This window comes from Cheilinus undulatus, linkage group 3, assembly GCF_018320785.1.
Source record: "Cheilinus undulatus linkage group 3, ASM1832078v1, whole genome shotgun sequence".
NCBI classification, from domain to species: domain Eukaryota; kingdom Metazoa; phylum Chordata; class Actinopteri; order Labriformes; family Labridae; genus Cheilinus; species Cheilinus undulatus.
The window spans coordinates 22700083-22725888 of record NC_054867.1 but is presented as its reverse complement, the minus strand read 5'-3'; the positions used below and the strand labels follow the sequence as shown (position 1 = coordinate 22725888).

The window sequence follows — 25806 nt, the reverse complement described above, 5'->3', positions numbered from 1 at the left end:
GTGCCATCCATTCACACACAACCGCAGCAGCAGCACATCCATTGATGGATGACTCAGAAATCCATTGTGAAGTGAGAGATTTGGTTGTGTGCTCAGCCGGGAGCTTGTAAAATAAATGTTCAGAGCGCCGCGCTTCAGTCGAGGCTTTCCAGGATTTCACTTATTTGACATGATAACAGCTTTAAGAGATTTTTTTTTGGTGGTCAAAGCGGTTGTGGTCACCCCGCATAATCTGTCGATCTCGTTTACTCTGACTCTTATTTTCATCCCTCCTCTTTCTCAGTGAATCAGCTTACAGAGAGGCTTCATGTACTAGTGTGTTTGTTAAGCCCCTCATGTAGCAGCCCTATATCCCTTCTTTAGTGACAGATTGGTGTGTGACTACCCAAAAAAGAGATGGAAATGTAGGCTGCTGAACTGAGCCATCTGCATCTGCTCAACAAAAACAACCATTTACTGACCCATTGCAAGTCCTCCCTCCTGTGTGTATAAAAGGCAACTGATGACCGCATTCGTGAGGATTTAAATTTGTGTTTGCGCTGCATCCTGTTTGGAACTACAGTTAAGGAAAAGGTGGTGTTTCAGGAGTGAGTCGTTTGCATTTTGAGCAACAGTTTCATCACGTTTAAGATGCAAATGTAGCCTTTGTGGTGAGCTGAAATGGCCAGAGTGTGCCGGCAGTTTGTTTTGTCCCAGTTATTCATTAGGCTTTAATAATTGCTGCCTCGCAATTCATATAAACACTGCCAGCAGAAATGGATTTGCTTCATTCTCTTCAAGGAAAGGTCAAGGCACATAGCAAGACACCTCCCCGACACCCAAATTCATGATTCATGAGTCACTTCTCTTGGAAAATGCGCTTTCTCTTGGACAATTGGAGCGGTAAGCTCACTATTTGTGTGTGCATCTGTATCGGATGTCTGTGTGTGTAGTTAAAAACAGGTTAAGGCAGCTGTTGAAATTCAAATGAAGCGTGCAGGTTGAATGTTGAGTATTCCTCGAGAGTGTGGATAGAGAGAAGCAGGGATCTTCTGGTGATCTTTTTCCCCCTCCCTACTTTTTTTTTTACGGTTGCTGGTGTGGCATTGTGGGTAGAGGTCACAAGCGCGGCTCTGGTGATAGGCTCTTGTCATTGTGTGAGCCTTAACCTTTCCCCCCTTGTGAAATCACAAGTTTTAACAAGGTAAGGCAGATCATACAAGCTGTCCTGCAGCCTACCAAAGGAAGGGTCTGTCGACCTGTGCAGCAACGTGGATTGCAGCTCTATGACGGAGACCGGCTTAGTGCTGAATCCCATTATCAAACAGCGTTTGTCAAATAATAGGTCAAAGCCCACTGGTACTGAAGACATATTAGGTTGTAGTTAATTTAATAGCTTTGCTGAACTGATTTTACTTGGACTTAATACAGAGACCCTTTGTTCTAGGCCAAATCACTTTGCCCAGACACTGGACTGAGGGCAAAGCCTGGTCTCAGCCACTGTGATCAGGGAATCCACTTATTTTGAAAGGGCTTGCATAAACATTGAATCCACTTTGCTTTATATGGGGATCATAGTTATTAAATTGCTAATGATTTTTCTCTGCCTTGCTTATAATGACTTTAAATGCTTTCTCAATGTTTCTTGCATCATTACTGACATCAGTTGCTTCCCTGAGATCTTGGAGACTTTGCTTGTGTAAACAGAGAGCAGTAAGCGCTCAAATAATGCTTCAGTCATATTTTAAATCTGCTTTGAAAGTGGCTTTAAGTGACTGAAATAATCGAGGGATTGGGGAGTTATGAGTGGCAGTGGGTCCCTGGGGGTCTATGGAACATGGCAGGTCATTTGCCTGGCCAGTATTGGTGTGATATATTTGTACACTACAGCGAGGGGACTGGCTGAGAATGCATTAAAGGGGGAATGGAGGGAGGGGTGAGGAAGTGAGGCGTTTATTCAGCACACTAGGAAAGCAATAGAAACAGGGGGGAGACTTCATCAGGCTGAGGCAAATAACATTTAAACACATTTAAATCCACAGGGAGCAGAGTATTTCTTATCTTGCAATGATTGCATCCCTCAGTGAGGCCATGTCTGTCATGCACAGCAATATTTAGACCTGAGACTGAATTACTTGCTTTATTCATCTCCTCTGTGGGGTTCACTCTAGGAGTGGTGTACACAAGATCTTGCAATATTAAAACGTCAGAATATTTCTTGTCAAGGTGAAGCCACCTCGTGATATCAGTACACAGATGCAGCATGAAGACTGATGTTGAACTTGAAATTACTGCCATTTTTAAATTGTTTTTGTGCTAACAAGAAACGGGTCACCCCCATGTAGAAACAGCTGCACTACTGCTAAATCCTGTGCATAGTCTCAGTAAAATGGACAAGTAGTGAATGTATTTATGGAATATGAAGACAGATGGAAAGACGGTTCAGTCTTTCTGCATTTTTGACAAGTTTTCACTCATACATCTTTTAAGTGTTGATATTTTAGTGTGCAGGATTATTTTGATGCAAACGCTGCTTCAACTTTTCTGTAGTTTAATTGCACCATGTCTCTATTTATCACGAATGTATCATCTGGCTGTGGCCTATATAACATCAATCAGAAAATTAATGCAGCTGTGAACAGATTCAGTCACAGAATGCTGTGTTTGCACCAAAGACTTAAAATATATTCCTACAAACACTCCTTGTGTGTTTTGTCTCATTGCTTTATGCTGCATGTGAAGTCAATGCTGACATGATGATCCATGAAATCACTGGTTACCAAACGTTTTCTACCGGGCCTCCCTCTGGCAGATGAAAATATTTCAGCCCATTGTTTTCATCAAGCCTTGCTGATCGCTCCCTGCCATCAGTTTAGGCCCCCATCATGCAGAACTGTGCAGAACTTTTAGGTATGTTTGCGCCAAAAATTGAGGTTGAGGTAAGGATTAGCTGTTGCAAAGAAAGCCAGACTAAGGGCATCATCAGGCAGTAAGGAGCTGCTCTGACTTAAAATTATACAAAACGTGAAGTATTTTAGATCAGAAATGCTGATCCCCACACTCTATGGATGTCACACAGAACAGAACAATAGTCAACTGGAAAGCAAACTGACCAAAGGAGGAAGCAGAACAAACACCGCCATAGCAATGACAGTAACGGCAGAGCGTAAATTTAGATGGACATAAGAAATGGATGAAAGTGGCTAAAAAACGTTCACCCAACATGTCCTGTGGAACTCACCCCAGTTGATCTGAGAGGGGAGGAGCTGGATTGACATTGCTATTGCAGTGGATGAGGCCGACTGAAGCTCATGGCTGCTGTACTCTATGATGGCATTTGACTGGAAAGATTCCCCATATTGTTAGTGGATGCTCTGGTTGTTGGTGAATTAATCTGTAGGTGTGTGGTTTGCTGCATACTGCTTCACATCACACACTGTGAGAAGAAAGTTGTTAAATCTGCCATTATTTTTGTCATATGTTCGCTCGCTTGTATTCTCATAAAAGGTTAATGTTTTAGACATCTTTTAGTGTGTGCCAGGCTGTAGGTGTTTGAAACTGTCAAAGCTCATAGTAGAAAAAAAAATCACAAAAAATGTAAGACAGGTTTGTGTAGATTGAAGCAATCTTTATTGTACATAGAAAGATTGCCCAGATGGAGATTAAATAATACTGTCATTGAAATGATGCCAAGAGAGTTTAGGAGCATATTGTGACAAAATTAGGTTTAAGTACATTACTAAACTCATGGAGATGCATTTTAAGGGCTATTAAAAGTGCAGTGTGAGTCATGGATGGCCAGGACATGCTTTGTCTGTATGACTAGATTTCCGGACATATTTTGTCATCAGTTTTCTTGCGTTGGGCTGTACAGACATTTTTGTGTTATCTCTGAGTTCTCCTGTCAATAAGATGGCAATTTCATGACAAGAGGCTCCTGTGTGCAGCTTCAGGCCTTCAGCATGGCTCGTCCTATAAGACTTCACGTATCTAACTTGGCGTGATGTCGAACAAGACGCTGATATATTAAGTCCCTCTTCTCTCCTCTCTTTGTCTCTAGCATTCCTCTCACTCACCACTCTTCCTCTCATCTCCCCTCTCTGCTCCCACCAGTCTCCCCTTATCTCTCTTCCTCTGTGCTCACATTTCCATCTCTCCAACACGTCCCCCTCTGTGTTTTTCTTTCTCTCCAGGTCTGCTCTTATCCTCCCCCACACTCTTGTCTTCCCTGAAGCTCTACTGTGTCTTGGGCTCTGCTGCTGTAATGACACTGACAAGCTCTTTGGACACAGATTTGGCTTTGTCTTCATCTGCCCATTCCTTCTTTCTTGTTTTGTTAGCAGTGCTCTCCCTCCTTCTTTCACTTGTTACATTTAGACACCCCTAATGTAAACCTAGATGGTCACAAAGACGGTCAGACACCAACAGAATACACACGCTCTGTTTACACAAGCGCCAGCTTTATTAATTGTGCTGTCTGCCAAGTTGAAAGACATTCTCTGTAATATGACCTAATGAACGTGTGCTCCAGGTTGCTGTGTGTTTTGTCTTCAGTTGAATCTCCCTTCTCCCTCCCCTTGTCTGCCCGGTGAATGACTCACAATAGCTGATGTTACTCGTTGTTCTGGACGGACCAGTAGGCCCGGCCCTTCCTTTTGGGAGGGCTCCAAGAACAGGCAGGCGCCTCTGTAAAGGCTCTGATCATGAAATGGAAGTGTTGGACTGAAGACTGGAATTCTACTTAGACTTCAGTGCCAAAAGTTTTTTGGCCTGGGGAGGATTTTTGTTTAAAAAGTTGGTTCATCATCAACTGTGTGAAAGAGAAAAATCTGTTCAAGATCTGCCGTTAAGAAAACCTTATTTAAGCCCCTTCTCACATTCTCTTTTAACAGCTGCTAGTTTGATACTCAATGAATCCATATTTTATATCCATTAAGAGCTGTTTAAAATAAAGTTGGAATTGTGATTAGAGCGCATAACTGGTCTTTCTTTATTTTGATATGAATACAAGATTAAGCAATAAAGGATGTTTCCAAATGTATAACTGCTATGATTTTACAAAGGCGCTGTCTACATTTAAGTTCTTTTTAATATAGGCCTATGTCTTTTCTCCTGAAACAACTAGATGGTATTTTTTTCATTAAATGTTAACGTGATTTGCATAAAACAAACCTGTTACAGGAGTAGTGTGTGGGAGTTTTGTAAAAAATTCACACCTAAGAATCACAGCTAAGGTTAAATTTTCACAATAGCAGAGCTACATTATTAGGAAGATGTTTATCACAGGTTTTAGAACAAATCTCAAGAAAAACATGCTGTAGTTTGCAGCGGGTACACAGAAGTCTTTCGTGTTACTCCAATTTCTCTGTGAAAGTAAAAAAAAAAAATCAAGTAAGTTAATAAAAATAAAACAATTGGGTCCTCCCCTAGCTACTTCCATGCAGTGATGAAGTGCTGCACCGTTAAGCACCTGATTAAAAGCCTTAAAAATATATCTCCTCGTGAAAACAGCCCCAGAAAGAGTATTGTTTTGAAGTACTTAGTCTGCGTTGAAGTGGTGTTGGGTGTTATGTGACAGGCTCTCAGTAGCCCACTAGCTGCAAGAAAAAGTTTCCCTTTTAGCCAAACATGCATGGACTGCACTCCTCTTATCTGTCTCCATTCCTCCTTGTTCTGCCCCACCGCCTATCTGGAAAGGTATCGTCAACGCCTCTCGTCTCACCCCTCTATTCCTCCTTCTTTTCTCTCTATTTCCATCACCTCACCTTTTCATTCCTGCATGAGTACTGCACACTTTCTCATCCAGTCCTTCCCTTTTAAATTAATTTTTCATGCATTTCTCTAATTAACTCTTTTTTGTTCCATTCTTTGTTGTATATTCATTCAGTCTCTCATGCAGTTTAAGAGAGGAGGAAGAATAACCACAATCACTGCTAAATTTTGTGTTGTAAAATTGCATAACTGTTATTCTATCTGATTTTACCCGAACACCCATATTTGTGCACCGGCATTGCTCTCCGTCTCTGTTGCTGCCTCTATAGTGAAGCAGTGGTGCATGCATGCCGTGCGTTGCGCTTCAGCTGAAATAGAGTATGTGCTGAAGATCTTGGACAAGAAAGGAAATCGTCTGAGCCCAGGAACCCCTATTCTCTCAACACAATGCACGGTTCTATGTGCATGCACATTTACACCCACTGTCTGTTGGCTTGAATGTTCTCCGGCTTAAAACCAGGCTCCTGAGCTAAAATGGTCGGGATGGATGAGCTTCCTTTGTTTTAGCTCCACAGCGGCGCGACTGGAGATAATTGGCGTTGGCCCCACATGACTCAGATGTAAGAGTGCATTTTAAATAAAATGAATGGTGCTGTCCCACCACGTTCATAGACATGGCAGCGTATTTGTGAAGTGTATGAGCTGTTGCAGATCTGTCTGTGTGCTGTGATGAGTTTGACCATCAAGGTCAGTGTTTTAATTTTTACTTTTGGTGGCATTTTGGCTTTTGTTCTCTATTTTCATACAGTTACAAAGGGGTCTGACACAAAATAATATGATAGGAGACATTGCTGTAAGAGATATGATACAATATGATATGACAGTTTGGCAAATAGAATTTTGGCTTCCAATGATTATAAAGAACAACATAATTATATTATATAATTACTGTGCTGCATGCTGTGTTACATTTGTTTTGTCCATTGATTTTATCATGTGATAAATGTTCTCTTTTTCTTATATTTTAGTCATACATTTTTACCGTTTCTTCATTGTTACTAACTCTGTGAGACTGATGTTGTCATTTGGAAAAGAAGAGACACAAGTTATTTAACTTTTGAGCCATTGTAGCCACTTACTTTTTTTTACTCCTCTTGCAGCCTGTTGTTTTGCTGTTTTAATGAACCTACCCTAATCTTCGTAGCCCTCACTGAGCCTTTTCCAGTAAGCCTGAAACTTGGATAACTTTCCAGAGTCTTTAAAGATTAAATCCCCACCACTAACTCAAACACTGAACATCTTTTTATCCATTTTTGTGCAAAAACAAATGAAAATCCTTGTGTTTTAATTTCTGTTTAGATTTTTTTTGTCTTTTTAGTCCCTTAGCTTTTATAAAATCCAAGTGACATTACTGCAGCACACATATTCTTAAAGCCTAGGTTGTCCTAAGAAAGGCTGCTCAAGGCTTGGCTGTGCACCACAGGGTTGTTGTGTTACAAGCTTTTTAGACAATAGCTTAGGGCAATATGATACAGTACAATACAATATGATACAATATGATATGGTATAATACATGACACAATGCATTTCATTGTCCCTTCTTATTTCAATGGAAACTTGTCTTTGATCCAAATACTTGCAAAGGTTCATCTGTCACCACAGTAGCTCTAAAAACTATAAAAAAGAAGTACAAATCTAATAAAAATCAACATTTAAAGGAGCATGCATTTGTGACAATGTAAACTCCAACCTGTTATGGGACTGAACCTGGAGAGACATGTCCATCAACTCTGATGTCTTTTGACCCACCAGAGGAAATAAATCAGATGAACCCAACATGACAAAAGCCACACGGCTGTCTTAAAGCATTTAGAGCATAGGATAAAGCCCTGTGGTCATAGCCAATGATATGGTTACTAATACTCCTCAACAGCACACATCCGGAAACAGAATGGGCCCTAATGGACAAAGATGGATAAGGATGCTGTCCGAGTCAATACTGAACCAGCCCAGTTACACTGTGTGCACTGTGTGCATACCAGTGCTGTTGCCTGTGTAATGTTATAACAATAAAGTAAGACATTAATTTCTGTAAACTTGTGCTGGATGACGTAATGACTGAGACCAAAGGAGAATGTAGACAGCAGATGGTCAGTTGTTTGTCTGTTTTTGTAAACCTAATAAGTCCAGACCATTTCTAGTGTGATAGAACAGCAGAGGAACTTGCAGTGAGTGAGATCTAGTCTTTAAAGCACTAAGATCAGATGTTGGTCTCCTTTTATGACTCCATGTCAGATAAACAGAAGATGCATTCTTCTTCAAATTCTTCCTCACAGATCGGAAAACGCCAGGCTGTACTTTGGACTGTCTTTTTTTTTCTTTGCCTCCCCTAAAATGAAACTTGCCAAGGATGAATGTGATTTAGAGTTGGTACCAGCTGCTTCTTTTGCTGTAATTTTATAGCGGGGGGATAATAAGAGGCATGCCAGAGATGGTTCAGAAAGGAAACCACACTCAGATATACATTTCCTGTATTTGTGTCACATGGATTTGCCATTGTTTGACGCCTTTAGGAAACAAGGAGGTCTTAAGTCGTTTTGCACCTATGGAAAAGTGAGCCTGAGCTGAGATTATGACAGCTTTCAGATTTTGTTGTCACCAAATTAATCAAAAATATCTCCTCCTATGTATGTCACTATAAGTGCTGTTGATATCTCTTTCTACAAGATAGGCAGAAATGGCAAGATGAGATGCCAAAATGTGAATAAACTGGTTTATTTGCTAAAGATGTTATTATTGTCACTCTGGTTTATCTGTTCTTGTGGCAGAAAGTGCACACAGTTATCACCATTTGTGTGACTTGTAACATTCGTCTTTTATAGAGAATCTTTGGCCATAGTGTTCATTTGAAAGCTGACCATTCATCTTGTACCGACAGTGCTAGCGGCCCACATAAGCCTACTCTGGAAACATAAAGTCCAAGAGGGGGAGGCTGCCTTTATTGCCCCATTAAAACAAAAGGAGACAGTGATTCTTTTTAATACCTTTCTCCTTGAAGCGACTCCTCGTCCACCCACTTCCACCATTAACAGCACTGTCCTCAAATCCTTAGAGAAAGGTTTTATAATGGCATGCCTGTTTTTACAACAGTCAACACTCTGCTGGCAGGTTTTTAGAGAGCCGAGCAGCACAAGCCCAGTCCAACACTCTGGGTGCTGAGGGTCAATTGGGCTCGTAAAAGGAGGGTGTTAGGAAGAGAAAGTAGAAGGAGGGAGTTGTAGTTGAGTAGAGTAGAGTAGTGTTTGGTAATAAGCTGTTTCGGGCAGAGCAGGCTGCATTCCATTATAGTGAACTCAGCAAGGAGAAAATAAGCAGGGCGATAGAGGAAAGCACCACTTTTGTTGTGCTGCTGTGTTCAGGAATGGCCTTTAGATAGACAGATCTCACACCAGGCCCATTTCTTTCTCCTTTTTCTCCTTTTTTTTAACTTTAAAAATATGTTTACAAAAATATTTCCACCTCAGTGCACACCTGCCTAATTTTGGGTTTACTCAGACTGAACCTGTTCTCATCTGTGGTTTCATGACATCAACACCTGTACAACCTGTATAGAGAGCTCAAACCACAACTTGATTGGTGGTGTGAATGACTGTTGAAAAACCACAGGGCTGTGTGTGGTTGACCTTCATTGTGATTGGCATTAGTCAGTGTTGATTCAAGTCATGGGACAACACTTAGATGCATGCTTTCTTTGTGAACAACAATAACAATACACTGAACTATTAAAATATCCCCTGAGTTTCCTTTATACATCACTGAGAGTTCACATGTTTAGAGCATTGTTAGAGTATTCAAATGTTGAGCTAGCATTTTGAAAAGTTCCTTGCCAAATCTTAGGAAAGTTCCGTCATTAGGACACCTCATAATTAGCAAACATTTTTATACCACAACCTACTGGCTATACCAGACAGGGTAAGGGGAGAGTTTTGTATGTGTTATTTATACCACAGTAGATAATATAAGTAGATGTGTGAAGATGAGGTATTGAAAAAAATGTAAATATACTAAATGGACTAAAATACTGTATGCAAAACTTATAGGGAACAATGTAGTGTTTGTTGGCTATATGCATGCCAGCACAACCTATAATGTTAATAAAAGCTGCTGGCTTTTGAAGTGATGTCTGATAAGAGGCCTAGGGGTCCCTCTCTCTGTGGCCCAGAGGACATAGCATCCATTATTTCAAAACAGAACGTCAAACTTTTACTTTTCGGACCACAGGACAATTTTCCACTTTGCCTCAGTCTGTGTTAAATAACCTCAGGCTCAGAAAAGGCTGCAGTGTACTGTATATGGTTTTTATGTGGTTTCCTCTTTGAATGGTACATTTTTTTTGTGAATGTAGTGACTATTCCAACTTGTGCTGACGGATTAACTGCATTTTCATCGTCATAAAAATGCACAATGTAGTCTTGCGAAGGACACCTAAGAAGCAAGTAATGATTGAGCAATTGCACAATGAAAACCACACATTTCATATCATAAAATAGTTGATACCTTATACCAATCAGATGGACTACTGGATGCTTTGGCCAACCAGATGAAGATCCTGCTGACAAACATACCTCCTTTTTCCCAGTTACTAAGGCACCGGGTTTAGAAGTAGCCGCAAAAGTATTTTATCGTATCTGCATTTCATCCACGCAGAACCAGCGTTTTGGCCTGAAAACACTGCTTCAGATAATGGCTGCTGCCCACCTGTCTGAGCTTTCCCCCAGCACTTCACCCGACATAAATATGAGGAGCTTAGCAGTTAGCGTGTAGTAGGAACAGCACAGTTTGACAGTTTTTTGAGGAAAAAAATGGAAATAAAGTGGTATGTAGGCTGTCGAGGATTGAACTGACATACAACTACTCAACCAAAGTGAAAAGACGCCACATATCAAAGCACGGTATTAATCTGTGAAGAGGACCGAAGGCTAGTGGAGCTAGCTGCTAATGTTAGCCATGCTGCACAGAGTATATCAGGCTCAAATCATACCTGCTGACACAATGATCCTGTGAGGAATTTGACTTTTTAAAAGTATTTTCTTCTCTTTAAACTAGTCGTTTAATTCACAGCGTTTAGCCGAATGTGTAGAATAAGCCTCGGCCACCAGTAAAATACCACTGCTCTTTTTGCTTTTGCACTTACCTGGTGAGGCAGGGAGGCAAGGCTAGCAAGCTCTTGCTTCTGGTGTCAGACCTGCAGTGGCTGATGGGGAGTTTGCCTGTTGACGCGCTGCTGCTGGTGTGTGCTGGAGGCGACACCTGAGGCGTGATGCGACACTGTGGCACTGGTGTGTTTTGGGCTTAACTCACTTAAGATATTTAACTGGACTAGTGTGGACATGTCCCAGTATACAAGCACTGAGAGAGAGATGATTATTGAAAAGAGTATGACAGAGATGTGAACAAGCAAAGTGGGAAGAAGGAGAGATGAGTGAGGAAATAAGAAATTTAAAGATGGTGTGGTTAAATGAACAGCTCCTTGGCTATTTGGGATTATTTTGGATTCAGGAGAGACAACACATAGCTTACATGAGCTGTGTAGTACTTGCCTTCATTTGTGGCTACTTTTAGGGGAAATATAGCAAACCTTTATTATCACCTGTAACTCACCTGTTAAGAACCACACAGTAGACTTGAAACTATTCAAACCAAACCATGATAAACGTGATATAAACAAGATGTAATCTCGCACGACCTGCGGTGACCTTTTACCTTTAAACAAGAGTTTCGTTCACCATAGGTGCTTGCTAGGTAGCTGGATGTGTTTCACTGGTCATTGCCGCAGCATTTTTCAGTTACAATTCTGCACCTCAGGAATCAAGTCATGTGGACTTTATATGAAGGAAGGATAACTTTCAAAATGTCTGCCTGTCTGTATGCTTTGGAGAAAAGCGATTAAGCTATGGCAGCTCATAAATCTCACCTTTTGAGACGGTGAAGCTAAAGTTTAGCTAAGGTGCTAATGCTAAAAGTAGCACAAACAGACCCAGACACAAAGACTTCAGTTATCACCATAACAACAGCCCCTTTATTTACAGGGTTTACAACCGTAGCGTGTTGTTGGGAGTGACTTTTTTGGTGACATAATCAATATATCTGAGCCCACTGATATGATATTAAACAGAGAGGACTTCACTGAGCTGGAGATCAGCTGATCTCTGTTCTGTATTTTCATGAATCGTCAGTGAATTGAATCGTAGTCTGTGAATCGAGATTCGAATCGAATCATCTTGCGAAGGAAAGATTCACACCCCAGCAAGCATACGTAATTTCATCTGTGGATATATGTTGTTGTTGTTTTTTGCTATTTTAAATTAAATTTTGATTCAAATGTTCCAACATTTCAGTAAAAGGGGGTGCATTCTGAGAGTACAAATATGAAATTAAAAATGGCCTATACATGTGCAAATTGCCCACCTTTATATAAAATATTGATGATAGAATTAAATGATCAGCCTTGTTTGCTCCATCCTCTCAGCATTAAACACGACTGTTCTCTTAAAGCCACGCCAATGAGCAGTAGCATTAGCTTACTGCTAAAGGCCAAAGTCTAGTCTCAGACTGATATTATCTCTGTGGTGAAACACTGAACTACATTATTACTGTGTTCGTATCAGGCTCATTGTGGCCTTGACCTACATATTTCCTACCTCTCCCACCTTCACACACACACACATACACACACACCCACACACACACACACACACACAGGATTTGTCATGGAAAGAAAGACCCGTCGCACAAACACAGTGGAGAGATTAAGAGTAAACCACTAATCTGACGCTGCCTGTATCGCTATGTTTGTGTGTCTGTGCGCTGTCTTTTGGAGTGTGGGCAGGGTTTGTGCGACAGCAACTGTTTTTCATCCTGTTTCAGCAGCTGGAATGAAGGCCTTTGTTTTTCCTTGGATTTCACCCCCTAGAGAAGAAATGAGAAGGAGAAAATGTATTCTGTGCCTGTGTTAACTTTGCTGTGATCATCTCAATATGACGTTTTAGCAGTTTGGGTTTTATCTGTGCTGATATGAGTCACAAAAGGTGTAGATGCACAGAAAGATGTTAAGAAACCTTAGAGAAATTTAGATGATTCAGTGGAGAAGATTGAATTAGATGTAGACATCTACAGTCTGTCTGCTTTTATTGGTTATTCCAATGACAAGAGGCTGCATTCCCAGGAGACACCATGGTGTGCCAAACCCTGTGTTCACCTGCCAAATCAGACATAGTGTTCATGAACTTTTCACAGGCGGCGCAGTTCACTTATACAGCTGACTCAAGCTGCTCAGAAAGTGTTCAACACAATGGCTGCTTTAGCCTTTGCATGATACAGAACGCAAGCTTAGCACTGCTAGCCTTGTGGAGAGAGGTCAGCTTTAAAGGATAAAGAGGGGCTCTCATACACACCTGTCACATAGATTACCTTACACATACAAATATACACCATAGTGTTTGATGGATCAGCTTAAAGGTTTGTTCTCATAACTTCACAGTAATCAGCAGACTTACATTGTGAGGCTCGGATGAGTTGCTGGAGCTGGTCTGAATGTTGCCATGGTGTTAGCTTGTGTTTTTGCTCATGTATGTGGCCTCCTCTTAAATGCACACAGACGCTGACAACCCCCCTCTCCCCCTGTCTCCTGTTTGACAAATGCATGCAGAGCAGGGACAACTGTGCGCCGCGGCCTTAGAGAGCATGCTCGTACACATTATGACCCACAGCCACACATACACACATTACACATACTGTGTGTCTGAAGTAACGTCTGTCAGCATATAATCCCATTTACCTCTGAAAACACAAGAGTGTGAGTGTGTTTATTATCCCAGGGAAGGAGTAGGAGAAGAAGAATTTGTTTGATGTGGTGCCCACAGTCTGTCTGCTGTTGTGGAGTGGCAGCTGTCACAAACACACACTCTCAGACACCCTAACACACACATCCAAAATCTATGTTGCACACCGAGTGAGAGAGAAGCAGTTGTTCTTGCACTCACTGCCACTCCAGCCCTTGAATGTGTGAGTTTATTGTCTGGCAGTTTTTTACTCGTCCTTGTGCAGCTTCTGTTTAGAGCCTGGGAAACAAGTGAGAGAGGACAGTGGAAATAAGTGACATCATCAGATTATTACAGATTAATAACAACATAAAAAAGTGTCATGTAAAATCTTGAAATCTGCTTCTCATGTTTTTAACGATTGTTTATTATAAAGTGTTTTATGAAGCCTTGGCTCATGATACTCCCTCAAAGAAATTCTTTACAACATTCAGTTTCCATTATGGCACAGAGCAGAGCTGAGCAGCTTGTAAAGCGACTGCTGTAAAGAGTATGTTCTTGGCTAACACACTTTAGCAACACTGTTACAGAGCAAACACAGGACAATGTCTGAGGTCTTGTTCATTAACCGTTCTAAAGAAGAAATGTGTTCTTAAAGCACACATATTGTGCAAAGTACACTCTTTCAGGCTTTTCTAGCAAAAATATGTGCCCCTAGCCTGTCCACAATCCCCCAAAGAATCAGAAAATTTGATTCCTTCCCCCCTTCTCTTTCTCCACCTTTCAGAAATAGTGTGCTGAAACAAGCCGTTCTCTGATTTTCCCCTCATGATGTCATGTGGGGAGTTGCCCCGCCCCCATGTTCAGTTGGCCCTCCCCCCTTGGAAGAAAGTTCTGCCCTCCTCTCCTGATCCTCCTCTCAGCTAGCAGCTGACCTAGCAGTTTTCACATCAAATTCCTGAGAGGGGTGGAGTCAGACAGCTCAGTAACATTTAAAGCCACAGACAAAAACGCGTCGTTCTGAGCAGGGCTGTAACAGAGGGTTTTTTAGACATGCAAATATCCAATACTGGAGTTTTTTTTTTTTTTTTTTTTTAAGCAACAAACTTAACAGCCATGTTTTGGGGACCTCTGAGGCCAATATAAACTCGTCTTAAAAGGGTAAAATATGTGACCTTTAAACCCCTCTTATGCATGGTTCAGTTTACAGGGGTTCATGTGTGTGCATCTGAGTTTGGATCGATGACGTGGACTAGCGCTGTCAGTACGATCTACTATATACAAATAATGTAAATATTGGATCTGATGCCAGTATGCCTATTTGTAGCATATATTTAACATCCGCCACTGATGCTAAATATGTAATCATATTTTCTTCTTTTGGTGTCATTTGGAGTGGGAGCACATTCGCTTTGGAACCATCAAAGTATTTGAAATTATTGTGATTGTTTTTGCTGTAATTTGGACCTTACTGGTAGCTTACTTCTCTTACTCTTGTGTGCCTTCTGTGTTTGCACACTGCCCTATAGTCTGATGCCCTTATATGGGCATAAAAGGGGTGCTTCTCTGTGCTAATTAGGAGAAATGTGCAGGTGGTTCCAGTTTAAGATCACCTGGCATTCATCGACTTAAGAACATGTGCGAACAGTTCAGCAGAGTAAAAATGTGTCGTTAATCTCACACTGGTTTCGCTTATAAACTTTTTAAAGAACAAGTTGAAGAAAAATCTGAGGAAGATACCAGTGAGTGACACCCAGTGATTCTAGCTTTTTTCCCAGCTACTTCAGGCAGGTCTGGATCAGGTTTTTATCACCCCAGTCACGCTGATGACTTGAAAGTCAGCACTGCGAGGTCCTGTAAAGATATGAGGCACGGTGTGTTCCAAAACACGACTTCCTTACACACACAAGCACTACTGTTGTGCTTTTGTTTTGGCAGGCCACCTGCCACAGAGAGAACAGAGAAGGGCACGAGCACTTGTCCTTCACTAAGCTGATTTACGTTGGCATATGAAACAGAACTCATAACGGCTTTAAATACACCTCAAAAATTGCCAGTCAGCTTTTTCCTCCAGCCAAGACAAGACGGAAATGATACAAGATACCACAGTATAGCATACTTCTTTGGGAAAATTGGTCCTACCTCCTCTGAAATTTGTCTTGGCTTGCTGAATGGATGACTTGAACATATAGAGGCAGTTGATTTTGGCATATTCAGAGTGCTAGCTGGGATGTTCTCTCTCTTTCACTAAACACCTTTTTTAGGTTTCTAGTTAATAAGACAATGACATGAAGTAAAATGAACATCAGATCTGTGCTCTGTTTCTGGTTATATTACCTCAGAGGACCGTCTAGAAATGCTGTCCATATTCCTTTTATTAACACATTCCCCGCTGTCATTCAGCTGTTATTGAAAAAGGAGGACCTTTATGAGCAATTCTCCATGGACAGTAACAGATGGGCTCAGCTTTTTTTTGATAATATTCCAGCGAGTTATTGCAATAATGTTGACATTCCTCGATAATCCTCTGCAGACAGAGTGATTGCTTTGTTGCAGCGTTGAGATTTGAGTTTTTGGTGTGTTGAGGACCTTTACGGCTTTACAGTGGGGGTCTGACCCCCCTCGTAGGCCTTCTGAGCCCCTGAGACAACCTCTGATTGGTACATATGTCAGACTGGTGGGCTAACCAGGCTGCAAATGACTAGGCTGCACTGTGCCTACCTTCAGTATGCGTGTATGACTGAGCACAGGCCTGAGTGTCAGCTTGTTCAAAGTACTGAAATAGTTTAGAAAGCAACCCACATCCTCCTCACAGAAGACTTTCTGTGTGTTTGTGTCTGTCTGAGAGCGTGTTGTCTGTCCAGGGATTGCCACCCATCCCTCCGTCAATCCCCCCCTCTGTCGGTGTGTCGGGGGATGGTAATCCATTCTTCCCATATGCAGATAGCGGCGGTGAGATTAGGCAGACCCTGGGAGAGGATTAAGGCTCCATGGCTTGGCTCTCCTTCTATCTTACCCTCTTCTCTAACCATCCTACCTCCTATACCACCAAACCCCCAACCCCCTGTACTTCTTCCCCCTATGCTGCTCAATCCTTTACCCACCCCTCACCCATCTCTCTTCCCCCCCCCCGGGCAGATCTCCAATCTCTAGAGTGCGTAGGCTGCTGAGTGAAAAGGTGGAGGGCAGATTAAGATAGAGACCCATTAGGTTTATGTGCATGTATGTTTTGATTTGCATGTGCGTAATATGTTATTTTCTAGATGTGTTTGTGTGCACAGAGGGTAGGATATGCAGTAGATGTCAGTAGGTTGAAATATGCAAAGTATGTAAACCTTATTGCTTTCTTTGATAACGTTTGATTTTGGTTACAATAAGCAGCTTTATGCATATAGAGAGCATGTGTCTCGAGAATTTGCATGCATTTACAGAGCCTTTGCCTCACACACACGCTCCTCTCTCTAACTGTATCCCCTTTCTTGCACTTTTTCACCTCATCCTCTCATCTCAGATGTTGGGATGGATATCAAAACCCAGGTCCATAAAGACATGGTTCTGCACACTTAAACCTCCAGAAATCAAATTTGAATTTCAATCATGATACAGTGTTTGTTTTCAAGTGATAGATTTGTCAGTACGTTTTCCCCCCTCTCTTCTTTATCATAAGCCATTATTTGTTTATATTTACGTTTTTTCAAGGGGTCAACCAATTTGGGCTTTTCAGGGCAGATGCTGATATGGATTGTTAGTAGCTCATGAGGCTAATAACTAATATTTGGTACCTATATGTATGTTTTTATTATGTAAAGGATGTAATTATGTGACAAAAAGAAAATGGCATAATAAAAAAACAATCAAAATAAACTTATTTGCCCTAGCTCTGCTGGAAGTGGTACAGAGCACAGCTGCAGGAAACCAGGAAGTAATGCCATATGCTTACTGTGTCAGTGGTATCCAGGCTTAAGCACTGATTGTCTGGTATTAATTTCATGTCCAACCAATTGGATTGTGTTGTTGCATGACAACTGGTGAGACTGTGGGGAGTGAAAGTAAAACCAGAGGCTTTGGAGTGGAGGCAAGGTATCACACTTTTTGATTAATTACTTTATTATTGGTCAAGTAAAACTCTGATACTGACAATCAGCCAAATGCTAAATATTAGCCTCAATAATTGGTCAGACCAGTAATCACTTGACCCCTAATATATACTGCCATTATTTATAGCCCATGTATCGACTGATTGAATTAGAACATTTGTCTTTATGCCAAACAATAGAAAACACCAATAGTGGTATTATTAAGGACTTATAAAGAGTATTAGTAAGGGTATCAATATCAATGAAAATTAACAATCTTCATCCCTACTCAGATGGCACCCACATGTTGCGATGCAGTGCAGAGGGTAGAGAATTTTTCTGAGTGCTGCTCTCACTCCTTCCTTCTCGTCATCATCCCTCTCACGGCACCTTCTCCCCACTCTCCCTCTCTTCCCTCCAGTGGTGAGTGCTGTAATTGATATGCCACCAGCAATAAATCAGCACAGCTCTGGGGCTGAGCAGCGACCATTATCTAAACGGACAGGTTTAGCTGCTTTGGAGTAGGGGGTGAAAGAGGAAGAGTTGATCCAGCTCAACTCAGGAGAGTCCCCACTCCACTAGCTCCACCACCACCACCACCACCACCACCACCCCCCACCTCTTCTCTGAGAAGCCAAATAAACAAAATTAAGTAAAGCGGTGAAAGGACCCCTTCTTTGTGAGATTTTTCTTCTGTTTTGCCTTCTACTTCCCTTTCAATCCCTCATTCCCAGTCCCAATATCCATGGAGACGTAGTACAATCCCGTCAATTGATAGGCCATGCTGATATCAAATCCAATCCACTTGGCCCCTTACCGCCCGTCCTCTCTAATGCCTTTCCCTGATGTGATAACGACCCCGGCTCCCCTGATACGGTGGCTGCCCATTCCCAAAGCCACAGACACGCTCCAACCCAGAATGATTGACATGTTTTTCCTTGATGGTGCCAGATATGGCTTGCAACCTTGTTCCAGCGTTTTTCCCACTGTTTGACTTTAGCTTGGGAGGAAATTGAAATTGAAGAGGGTTTGGAGGGATAAGGAGGGAGTAAGAAAAATGGAGAAATTTGAGGAAAAAAGAGGAATGTGTGTCAGAAGCAGAGGGATTGAATTTCGCTGCAGCAGTTGGGTGTGTCAGCCATGACAGGATAAAGGTCGAGGTAAAGGGATCGAGACGTTGTTAATGTGATTTTATTATCCATCCTGTTTCCCCCACTGTTTGATTTAAAGTTGACTTTATGCCGTCTGCGCACTAGAATGCATTTGTAATGTCATTATCTTATTACCAGGCTAGATAACAAGCAGCCCGAGACCCCCAGATGCAATTTATTGTGCGATTCACACTCTCTTACATCAAGCCCTGGCTGGTTTAAATGAAGAGGAATTACAGTAGGGACGTCTTTTTCACATTCTCCCTTGTTCTTTATCAGGCTCTCTCATTTCTCCCCTCACCCTCATTGTGTCTTCCTCTCACTTGGAAATGACAAAGAGAAAATGAGGCATCCAGCCTCCCTACGTGCCATCATGCTCTAAATTGACGCCTGCTCTTGTCGTGTGGCATGGCTGTACTGTTGAGCAAGAAATTAGTTTTTTTTTTTTTTTTTCAGGCCAGCTCATCACTTTATCGTGGCTGCTTATGTCGAAGAGGCTGCGATCTGCACGAGTTGTTTTAATCTCACAGACTGCAGAGCGTGGGTACATCTGATAGCTGCAGCCCCGGCCCTTCTGTCTGCAGTTGCCGTGCTGAGCTGCTTCAATCCTCCGGGCTCCCCAGGTGTTTGATTCAAGCACCGGTATAGCTCTGATTAAAATGCAACGGAAGTGCTGCCTTTTGTTTGGCTCCTGCTGCTCCTCACTCGCCTTTCTGCTCCTCTCTTTCTAGCTCTCTCTGTCCCTGCAATTTCTCAGCTTCTCTTGTCTCCTGCTTTCCTTTTTTTTCTAGCCTCTTTCTCAACTTAGTTTTTTTCTTCACTCCTACACATTTGTCTTCTGCTGGCCTTTCATTTGTGGAAATTGGATGACACCACCTCTCCCTGAACCTGGCTAGCACTGTCTCAGCTGAGCTATGGTTTGCTATTCCACGAACATCGCCGCCACTATTTTTCTTCTCTCCTGCTCTCTACCTTTTTTTTTCTCTCTCACACTGTTTGCAGCACCTGTGACTAAAATTGATGTGCAATTCAATGACTCCTCTTACTAAGGTGTTTAATTCTTTCAATACCTGTGAAAGTGCATTAATTTTCCTGCTACATGCTCACCTGAACCATCTCTCACGCTTACCAACCTTTCCTTAAGACAACTAACTAAATAAAAACAGTATTTAGGACACATTTACACCCATCCCATACCTTTGAGCTTTGTAAGCTGCCCTGCCCTATATATGCTCCATGACAGATAGCCTCCTGATCACATGTGAAGCAGGAGGCAGGAACTGAGATAAGAAAAAAAAAAAATCTCTGTCCGTGCTCTCTCTGCCCTTCTCTTGATTTTTTTCTGTATCATGTGTCTGTCTCACTCATCTCCCTCCCCCCTTCTCCTCTACTCCTCATCTCACTGTAGTGTCTCATCTTTTCTGATTTGGTGTGGTCATAAAGCACCCTTCGTGCAGACACTTTGATAGTCAAGGTGAAATTGAAGTGCAGGGTCCTGGGAGTTGCGGCCTGTTTTGCATAATCAGCATTTACAGCAGAACTAATGTTCCACTTTTGTAGGAACATGATTGGCTTGTCAAGTAACACCATGTGCCCCACAAACCTGGCTGCTTATCATCACTGTAATGCTGCGGTTGTTCCAGGACACCCAAGGGAGGGCGCAAATGCTATTCCTTTTCACTCCTCCTACTGTCTTCCTCCTTGTCCTTTAACTGTAAAATCTGTGTCCTATAAATTATCTCTGTCCCTTTAAAATATTGATGGCTCCTTTAAAATATACCGCTGGTGCAGTCTGCGTCCAAGGCTGAAGACATTCTGACTGTGAGCTGTAGTGGATGCTGTGTGAATACTGCAAGATGTTTGTGCATTCACAGGAAACTCATAAATGAAAGCACATTTGAATAAATGTGTATCAGTCAAGCATCTGCTGTTCTTTTATAAGCTGGTATGAAAAGACAATAACAGCCCTAAGAAAGGAACAAGGACCATATGTAATAAAATGCTGGTCTTCATGGGATGTTTTCCCTTAGATAACTGCTCTAACAAGAGGAAGGAAACATAAACAAGAGACTACACTGGTGTAGGGATGTTAAAATAGGCGCTATTAAGTAAAACTGAGGTATAAAAGTACAATTTAACATTTTTGTTATGCCAGAGCTGTAGAGGTGTGAATCTCTAAGTATCTCACGTAGGGGTGCGCGATAAGACGATCTCAGATCGTGAAGAAATAGAATGTACTGGCGATCTGCTTAATCTGTTTTATCGTAGGATTGGCTCTACTACTTCTCGCTCTTTAAAGACCATATACTTTAAGATGCAAATTAAAGCATCAAAATGTGCTTAATAAACAGTGAAGGAGATTTTAAAACACAGACGAAGACACACATAATAATTCTAAAGTGGTGCCGAAAATTTAGAAATTGGTACCAGACGACAGAATAGATCAGAATGCAGGAAAATAAATGTTTGGAACTTTAATACATTGAGGGATAAGACCTCTCTCTCTCTCTCTCTCTCTCTCTCTCTCTCTCTCTCTCTCTCTCTCTCTATATATATATATATATATAAATATATATATATACACACACACACACACACACACACATACATATAATGCATAAGCCAACAGGATGGTGCAGAAGAAATAGGAGAAAATCAGAGAAAAGATTGTTTTTTTCTGGTCACTAACCTGCAAATTTGTTTTAGAAATGTAATTTAAAAAATCGTGATAAAATCAAGATCGTCATCTGGCCATAAAAAAATCATGATATTTTTTTCCATATGGTCCACCCCTAATCTCACGTTTGGATCCGATTCCTGGGGTCATGGTTTGATTCAGTATCAGTTTTCGATTCAAACCAAATTTCGAATTACAACACATCCTCTATTTCTTATAAGGAGCTGATTATTTCAGCATCCGCTCAAGTCTGCTCTGCACTAAGGGGCTGTAAATTATTATTTGACAATAAAAGGCTAGATAAAATTTGTTCAAGATAATGCTTTTATTTACATATTTTTAGCATTTTAGCAGCAACTTACAATAATAAAAATGAGAGCAAATTGAATATGAATAAAATATGTGGGCTTTAGCAGGAACTGTTTATCAGAAATTCTTCAGCGGAAACTCAATTATAACTCTAAAGCTTTCACTGTTGATGATGCTTTAGGAGGGCAATTGTTATGGTTTAACTAGTGACCATGTTAATTGGTGACTTTTCAGCTGAATGTGTTGTTGTTTGTTGTAGTTACAACATTGTTAAATATTAATTGTACTTTAAGCCAGTATACAATGGCGGTTTTTATCAGAAACAGACCACATTTATTTCTGACAAGAAGAGCAAAGGACTGTGCTGAAGCTCAAAAAATATGTTTTCCTTTTTCCTGACTGGCTTTGTCATGATTTTGTTTCACCAGCTGGCTCCACCAATAGTTGCCATAATTGCAACTTCTGTGTTGAGTTCACTCTCCAGGGTAGGTCTTGCCTACTAGCGTGATATGTTTGTCAGTCTTTTTTTTGTCCATAATGAATGAGACAGAGAGAACTTTCATCCAGTCATCCTCTGAGATTTTTCTCAAAGGTTCTGCCCTTCCCAAACGTGGACTATGGGCAGTGGCCCAGATGGATGTGAGCCTGTTCCATGCAGTGAATCAGTCTATATAGCATGGCAGGTTTAAAGAGCATGGGAAATAAAGAAATATTTAAATACTTTGCAATTTTCTATCTAGGTACCTGAATAACAAAAAACAGGCAGGCCTTGAATAGATTTGTGACTGCGGTCAGAGAGTGGGGGGTTGATTTGGCTGTGAAAGGATAAGGACCCTTGAAAACCAATCAGTGATTGGTAAACATATTTGTGCTGTGTATGGAGCATACATCATATTCAGAGGTCTTGTATTTCTCTCTGCTTCAGTAATATGTGTCCTGGTGTATTATACAGTATATTGTAATCATTGCGTCCTTAGGGTGAGGGGAGTGTGTTGGATGACCTGCTGTGCTAGCACGAGTGCCTGATGCCTGAATACAGTTACCAGAACTGCAGGCATAATTACAATAAGGGCTCAGTTGATAGCATGTTGATGCTGTTGAAACTCATGACAGGAAAAGCCTTCAAGCAGACCTGGCTGTAAATTGCTCGCTGTCAGTGTAACAGTGCCCACTGGCAATTTTTCAAACCAACGCCCCCTCCAAAGCCACCATGGTGGAGTTGAAAGTTATGAAATATTAAAGAGTTCAGTGTTGTGAGTCCATAACTCATTCCAGCAACACTCGCATTATGCGTTCAGAGCCTTTAATAACCGGCCCATGCCTCCCCTGCTATCTTCACTCGTAATTAAATGCCGACACACATTTGCCTTCCAGACTTGATTTGATATAATTTATTTATCGCTGGGGCAAATGTCAGCTGGATTTTTTCTGGTTTTGGCTGTGCAGTATGTAAGCCTGATAGGCTTCTCTGTCTGTTTGATGCATAATCAATAGGAAATGTTTCTTGGACACTTACCATGTTTTTTCTGGCTTCCAGGGCTCCCACCTTGTGTGTCTGGATGATGTTCCTGATGACGGCCTGCAACGCTAAAAGTGGGACAGCGGATCAATAGGAGTATTGTTTCCCCCCTGAATTCCCCCCTCTCTCCCTCAAACTCTCCTTCCTTATTCATTGAAAGAAGAGAGAACCTGAAGAGAAATCCTGACTGCGTACTTGGTAAAAGAGTGGGTACTCATCCTTCTCCTTTCTTTCTCCTCCCCCAACCCCCTAAACCTCTCCCCCTGACAGCCCAGTTATGTGTCCCCTAGCTCGGTCAGTGGCTTCCTCTGGCCAGAGGAACTTTTTCCTCATCTTGGGGCTCTTGCTTATCATGAGCCCATCCCTCTCTGGAGGCCAACCCCCACCCTTCAAAAGATTTGCCCCTTCTGAGTGGGGGCTGACACATTTGGCCATCCACAACAAAACTGGAGAGGTCTATGTGGGAGCTGTCAACTGGATTTTTAAGCTTTCAAGCAACCTGACTAAACTGCGCAGCCACATGACTGGTCCAGTGGTGGACAACGAGAAGTGTTACCCTCCGCCGAGCGTCCAGTCATGCCCTCATGACTTGGCCCAAACCCCCAATGTGAACAAACTTCTCCTCATAGACTATGCACAGAACCGCCTCATAGCTTGTGGCAGCACTTCACAGGGTATCTGCCAGTTCTTACGTCTGGACGACCTCTTCAAGCTTGGCGAGCCGCACCACCGCAAGGAGCACTATCTCTCCAGTGTGGCTGAGTCAGGCACCATGTCTGGGGTCATCATAAGCTCCCCTCACAGTTCAACCAGCAAACTTTTTATTGGAACCCCCATTGATGGAAAGTCTGAGTACTTCCCCACTTTATCGAGCCGCAAGCTGATGGAGAATGAAGAAAACGCAGACATGTTCAGCTTTGTTTATCAGGATGAATTTGTCTCCTCTCAGCTGAAGATCCCCTCAGACACTTTGTCTAAATTCCCTGCTTTTGACATCTATTATGTGTACAGTTTTAGCAGCGAGCAGTTTGTCTATTATCTAACAATGCAGCTGGATACCCAGCTGACTTCACCTGACGCCAGCGGGGAGCAGTTCTTCACCTCAAAAATTGTCCGCCTCTGCGTGGACGACCCCAAATTTTACTCCTATGTTGAATTCCCCATCGGCTGCACTAAAGATGGGGTGGAGTACCGCCTGGTGCAGGACGCCTTCTTGGCTCGGCCAGGCCGGCAGCTGGCCAACTCTCTGGGGATCTCTGAGAATGAAGACATCCTCTTCACAATCTTCTCTCAGGGTCAGAAGAATCGGGCCAAACCACCCAAAGAGTCAGCGCTGTGCCTGTTCACCCTGAGGAGGATAAAAGAGAAGATCAAAGAAAGAATTCAGTCCTGCTACAAAGGAGATGGTAAACTCTCTTTACCCTGGCTGCTTAACAAGGAGCTCGCCTGCATCAACTCGGTAAGTTTCAAACTTCTCTTTCTGCTTTTTGAATTTTCAGTTGAGTACTTCATCTCTTACTTTGCCTATTAGAATGAATCTGTCTACTTCCCATTTATCTGTGATGATTGTGACATTGATCCAGACACCACTATTATTAGAGTGAGTTGACCCTTTATGGACCAGTCTGATGGGAGAGTTTTATAGTATAGCTTGTGACATGATGTGCTGTTTTTATGGACACAACCCCTTGGCAAGAGTTCATCCATCCATCCATGTCAAGAGTATCACCTAGAATGTTCTGTTACATATAAACTTAGAACAAAAAGTAAGGAAATTTTTGTTTGGAAGTTAATTTTTTGTTGTAACAAAGCTTCTTGGTTTACCACCCTTTTAAATGGTGCCACATTTGTAAGGAGCATGCGTTTGTGGGATGAACAGCAGAGCAGAGTATGTGGGTTGTGCCAATGAAAAATTTGCCAATTCTTCTCTCCCAATGTCAAACAGCTTATTCTGCCATTGACTATTGTTTGGCATTGTTTAGTAGATTGCATGATTAAGGTGTGAAGAAACAAGGCATTTTGGTAATTTAACAATTTATTAAATTAACAAACAGGAACCTCAGTAGTGTGTGGAAGAACCATACACAGTCACAACAGCCTGGAACCTCCTCATGCTGGTCACCAGCCTGGTCACACACTGCTGTGGGATGACGTCCCGATTCTTCAACCAGCATTTGTCACATGTCAGCCAATGTGGTTGTGCTGGTCACTCTGGCATGAACAGTATTCCCAAGCTGATCTCACAAGTGTTCAATGAGTTTGAGGTCAGGACTGCTGGCAGGCCATCCTCTCCTCTCCCAAATTCTGGAAGTAGTCTCTGACAAACCTCACTCTGCGTTGTCATCTTGGAGGACAGAGTTCAGTCCCGGATTTTGGAGATACGGGATTACCCCCGGTTGCAGAATCTCATTTCACTATTTCTCTGCATTGCCTCCAATGATGACAAACCTTGTTTATCCAGTGAGGGAGATGCTGGTGTGGCACCATTTTAAAGGTCATTTAAAAGGGGAACAAACTGGCTTTCCAACAGTATGAGATTTATTACCGACAGGCATTGTTACAA

At 42.0% G+C, this 25806-nt stretch overlaps 1 protein-coding gene across 4 annotated transcripts in view; it reads left to right on the top strand.

The window, feature by feature from the left end:
* Positions 1–25806, top strand: part of LOC121503357 (plexin-A1-like) — a 262690-nt gene that overhangs the window by 21235 nt on the left and 215649 nt on the right. For all 4 annotated transcript variants that reach the window (XM_041777706.1, XM_041777716.1, XM_041777725.1 and 1 more), the window contains exon 2: positions 23262–24702. In XM_041777706.1, the coding sequence (XP_041633640.1) occupies positions 23521–24702 (1182 nt within the window). In that variant the 5' untranslated portion in view covers positions 23262–23520. The remainder of the gene's footprint in view (positions 1–23261; positions 24703–25806) is intronic.